Source organism: Atta cephalotes (genome assembly GCF_000143395.1).
Source record: "Atta cephalotes unplaced genomic scaffold scaffold00012, whole genome shotgun sequence".
Lineage (NCBI taxonomy): Eukaryota > Metazoa > Arthropoda > Insecta > Hymenoptera > Formicidae > Atta > Atta cephalotes.
In genome coordinates this window covers 3,121,088-3,126,913 of record NW_012130076.1, presented here as the reverse complement: position 1 = coordinate 3,126,913, position 5,826 = coordinate 3,121,088, and the positions used below count along the sequence as shown (strand labels likewise).

The 5,826-nt window shown below is 29.7% G+C and overlaps 1 protein-coding gene across 1 annotated transcript in view; it reads left to right on the top strand.

The window, feature by feature from the left end:
- Positions 1 to 5,826, top strand: part of LOC105617343 — a 63,582-nt gene that overhangs the window by 11,082 nt on the left and 46,674 nt on the right. The window contains exons 2-4 of the mRNA XM_012198905.1: positions 2,465 to 2,538; positions 4,587 to 4,687; positions 4,772 to 4,890. Of these exons, the coding sequence (XP_012054295.1) occupies positions 2,465 to 2,538; positions 4,587 to 4,687; positions 4,772 to 4,890 (294 nt within the window). The remainder of the gene's footprint in view (positions 1 to 2,464; positions 2,539 to 4,586; positions 4,688 to 4,771; positions 4,891 to 5,826) is intronic.

Sequence of the window (5,826 nt, the reverse complement as noted above, 5' to 3'; positions counted from 1 at the left end):
GTAGTACGTACGTTAGTTACGTACGGTAAGTAAGTAACGTAGTAACGTAGTAGTATAGTATAGTAGTAGTANAGTAAGTACGTAGTAAGAGAGAGAGAGAGAGAGAGAGAGAGGGGTGGAACCATTTTCGTTTTACACAATGAGAACGAGGTCACTGTAACTCTCTTAGGAATACCATGTACGCCGTGACGATAAAAGCATTCTAGCAAGTGCGATGATAGATACGGAAATAGGTATCTATAATATTGCTAGTCCTTTTTGCTAGAAACGATAATGAAATAATAGACAAACATCATTTCGAAATCTCGCGCCATTTATATTTATACGATTTTATCCAAGAGAGCGTTTTTCTCTTTTTATCAATTACTAATCAATTCACACTTTATTGATTAGTGCTTTATAGCTGCTGCTATTACTTCAATAAACATATTTATATTAAATCTATATTTGCAGACATTGCATTAAAATAAAAATTAATTTCCTCATTTTTTTCATTTTTTCTTTCATTTGCGACGAACACTGCAATATTATTGACTAAGCGTTTTTCAATTGTCACATTACCTTCCTACCATACATATTTTATAGCATTATTCAGCATAGCGCTGAGGTCACTTGGAATAATTAACGCCGAAGATACTAAATCTTATACAATTCCTACGAAAAATTTCTGTCTTGAGGATTTTGTCGGATTGGAAACCACTTTAAAACATGTAGTTCTTAAAGTACTTTCACGACAACTTTTTTCAATCTTTTCTATTGCATATACTTAAATTTTCATCATTCCAACTTGGAGATTTTCTGCTTAATATTTATCAAAGTTAAAGAACAAAATTCGATACAATTATTATTAGTGATAAAGCTATCACAATTCAAAAGATTTGCGCAAAAAAAGTGTATCTTATTTCTATAATCTTATTTATATAATCTTTATTTCTAAAAGAAGAAAAAATATATTAGATTGTTTAATTTTGTTGATTGATACTTTTATTAAAGATAATTATTGTAATTTAATTATTTTTTTGAGATAACAAAGCTACTATCTTATTTTATTATTTTAACTAATTCAGCAATGTGCCCTGCGATTTATTCTCTCCTCGATAAACATTTTGTAATGAATTTTTCTACAGTGTTAATAATGTAAATTAATGACATCAAAGTAAAATTATGCGTGATCTGTCCAATTTAAAACAGATTTAATTGACGAGACGTGATTTATATCACCATAATTAGATTCATTGCTCGTATTAAATAGATTTTCCAAAGATAAAGTATTTGTATAATATTCAACACAATGTTATTGAAACAGTATAACAAAAATGGGATCATAATTTGATCATCGAAATTACTTTTGTGCAGTGCTTGCATGATGGAATAAATTTCACTTCGTTATTATGTTATTAATTGTTATTTAATAAACTAAATGTTGTTGTTAATCTATTCTAAAGTCAGTAGCTTATAATCGTTGTATGTGTAATATAGTTAAATTAAACAATAATTATCGTTTGCATTTATCCTCAAATGCCATTGGATCACCAAATATCATCATGAATGCATATAAATTTCGCATTGATCTTTTTAGTATTAGAAAAAGAAATTGACTGAAGAAATCGCTCGTTATCGCTAGGAGAAGCAGAGGACGCGTAAGAACACCTATGCTGCAGTTCGAAACTTCCTAAACGACGTTCCTCGACATTCATAGCAGCGAGAGGTTGCAATTCATTACATCCTCAACTCGCTCGTACAAAAAGCATTTGCATTTATTTTCTTGTTGAGTTCGTCGAAAATTGTAGATCGTAGAAATAAATAACCGTCCCTACAGCCGTGTGAAAGAAATTACGGTACGCGAGCGGCTAAGTCGTTCTCGACAGAAGTCGTTCCCGTTCGCTAATCTCACGAAGGTCTTATAAGTATTCATTCGCGAAGTTATAATGCCACCGGCATCACATCACCATGCCGTGGCAAAGCGGATTGGGAGAACCGGAGGGTGGTGTGCAACTCACTCGAGGGCGGTTCGTGCAAGAGGAGCACAACTAGGTAGTATCTAGGTGGCGCAGTCGCGACAATCGGAAAATCGATACCCCATCGTGTGCCGGCGAACGAAACAGGTCGTCTTCCAGTACGCGGCTCGTGCGCACGAGGTAAACACGGCGATCACAATCGGATCGACAATCGGAATGGAGTGACGCGTGAAAAGTGAGATCAGCCGATTGCCTTCAGTCCGATTGTCAGGGCCAGCATCATGGTATGCTTCCGTGTGGAAGACTCGATGATTCAATGACTGCGTACGACATCCACAGGTGCTGATGATTACGCTACCGATTGTAGCTTGATGCGAACGGTGATGAACCCGTGAGGGTTTGTACCGATCACACATCGAAGTCTGTTAGCACCTGTGCGATGTCAAAGGCGTGCATTCATCCTCCGGTGAATTACATTTATATCATTTTTCTCCTTATATGTGCAGTACGGTTTTGTGAATTACGCCCTCGAGCTCCTGGTCGTGAAGACCTTCGGCAATGAGACGTGGGAGACGATAAAGTAGGTAAAAAATAGATCATCTTCATTGTCTTTCATGTTTTTTTTCTCGCACAGTTTTTTTATACACCTACGTATGCAACCCTCGCGTAATCTTTACAACGCAGTGTTTCGCTCGACTACCGTCGGACGGGCAATCAAGTATTGACATAGTTAATTAGAAAAAGAATAGTTTGTGCATGAAATAGAATATCATTTTATTATAATCTACATACGGATATGTATATGATATCATGTTACATGTCACATTACGCCCACATGCACTCATCAATATTGTTATGCCATGTGCGAAGCAGTCTTTTCTCGTTGTTTATTAATATTGAAAATTATAGAGATATCGTTTTTCTTTGTACCTTCCCATTCATATATATATATTAGGTGTAGTAAAAAGAAATCCATTATTTTTGCATGAAATTAAATGGAAAATAATGGATTTCTTTTTACTACACACACACATATATATATATATATATATATATATATTCCTATGTTATCTGTGATTTCTGCTAAAGTTTTAAAACATTTCTTTTAATTTTTTTTAGAGCCTAATTTTATTTCACAAAAATAAAAGATTGTAAATTCTCAATTTTCTTAGGTCCAATTTCACAATTCATGATTAACTTTTAACCGAGACTTATTAACTTATTTTTCATCTCTTTCCAATTCTAGCATTAGAATTGTGAAACTGAGCCTTAAAAACATAAATAAATTAAAAAATACAAATTAATTTTCTTATTAATTATCATACTATTTTAATAATATATTGTACGTTGTTAAATTCATAATGTCAAATTATATTCAAATTTGAATTATTTTTAATTATTTCTATCGGTCGTCACTGCTTCTATTCAATATGTCATTAATTTAATTAAAATTTGAAATTAAACAATATATTTCAAATTTAATTTATTATTTACTTATATGTTGTTTACTTTGAAATTATTCACAGAAATGAATTGATTTATATTTACAGAAGTTAAAAACTAATAAAATAAAATTATTTTTTTAATTTACTATTGTTCCTTTGATATCTAACAATGTATGTTGGTTATATTCTAATCTCTTTTGTAATAAAAATACCCTGAAGTGCGCTTATTATAAATGCAGATTATTTTATGAACAAAATAGGTACCGTTTAAAATTACCTGTGAGAGAGCCAATTTGACCCACCCTGAATGAAGTTTGTAATATTACCAGCAAAATTGGGTTGCAGAATATTGTTAGGTAATATCGGAAGCATCATCTGGTTTTATAATAACATCATTACAATTACAAAATACACTTGACATATTTTAAAATATAATCTTCAACAATGTTATTTAAAAAAAAGAGAAGTTGAATTTTAATAAATACTTTAATGACAATTTTAATATATTAAAATTTTAATATATTAAAATTGTCATTAACAACATATTAATATATTGTCATTTTAATATATTAAAATTGTTAAAGTCTAAGTTCTTTTTATAAAAAGAACTTGGACTTTAATCAAGACATAATAATTCCAATTATTAATTACAAGATAATGTAAAGATTATTATTTATCTTTGTGATCTTTATTACTAATTAATATTTTTATTATTATTATTATTTAGTTATTATTATTATAATTATCATTAGCAGTTTTTTATAAGTATCTTCTTCTGAAGAACTTTTCTGAAAGATGTTGTAATTTGTTCCATGATATGAATATTGATAAAGCAGAAGTTTTCAAAGATGCTGAGTTAAGCTTTGAGTGTGACATTTGGCATCCATATCAAAGAACTGAACTACTTTGAACACTTGACACACAAATTAAATGACAGTAAGATCGCGTAAAATTCTTAATAAATTATCTGTCTTTCAAAATTTCTGTAATTTAACGCGAATTTAAAACTGTCATACCTAAGTATACTAATATTTTTAATTAATAATGAATTTTTGTAAAATGGTGAATTTACAAATGAGTATCGAATTTTATAAATGAATTATGTACTTATTATTTAGGAATTATAATATATATATTTTTTTTTTCTTATTATCGGGAATTTTCTTTTACATTGATGATTTAGAAAAGATGCAGCGGTTAATATGGAAGGACAGTTTCTGGTGCGGCAGATCTACGAAGACGAGATTACCTATAATCTGATATCTGCAGCTGTCAATAAACTTAGTACGTATGCGACAGAATACGAGATAAGTCTATTGTGCCGACTGATTCGTAACAGGAAATTTTACTAGACATCTTGTGCTCTAGATATTCCTGCCAATGAAATACTTGAATTGTTCGGTCGAATGTTCTTTGAGTTTTGCCAAGATTCTGGCTATGACAAGATCCTTCAAGTTCTTGGAGCAACACCTAGAGATTTTTTGCAGGTAAATTTTAAAGAATGCTGTTAATTACAGATTTCAATAATAGATGTCAATTATAGATTTTTCTTCACATGAACAGTTTAATACGCTCGATCATACTGGTTTATCGACGCAAAAAAGTAGAATCTTATACTTTACTCGATCTCGCGCTTTAGATTTCTCGTTTACTGCTTTAATAGCAATTAAATCGTACGTTTCCTGCAATTGATACGTATCTCGTTACTGTAATTTATCACTAAATCATTTACTAATCAGTAGAACAAGATATTTGTGAGTAAAGATAAGTGAATAAATTAGAAAGTCTTATCGGTAAATTATCTCCAGTTAATTTTATATTTTCTAAAAATATTAATAAATATATAATTAAATCAATAATAATCATTAATTAAGTAGCATAAATTATTAGTAATATTGTAAAAACATAAAGATAAGCATCATTTTTTCTAATGAGGAAAAAAAATTTTAATTCATATTGCAATATGACGAAACTCTTAATTTTAAATGTACATTCAATCTCTCTCAATTACTCATTTCGTATAAAAGAAAACAGCGCAATTAAATTCAACCTGAGATTTTCTACTTTTTACAGATTTTTATGCATATTTTCATTTATACTTTGCAATATAATATTGAGAATTACAATGTCACATAAAAATGCTTCATTTATATCAGCTGCTGTAAAACTAAATTTTATATGAACTTCTTTTTAACTTTTCATTTCAATATGCAAACTGTACAACGTAATATTTATTATCTTGTATTTCATAAAAAACGAAAATAACGAAAACCTATTCAAATACTTATACGGATCAAGTATTATTGTAGTACCAAGAATATTTTTATCGAAGATATACATTTTAAATTCATATTCGATAGAAATAACACATGTGCGCACGTTATCAGACATATATATATACATATATATATATATATATATAT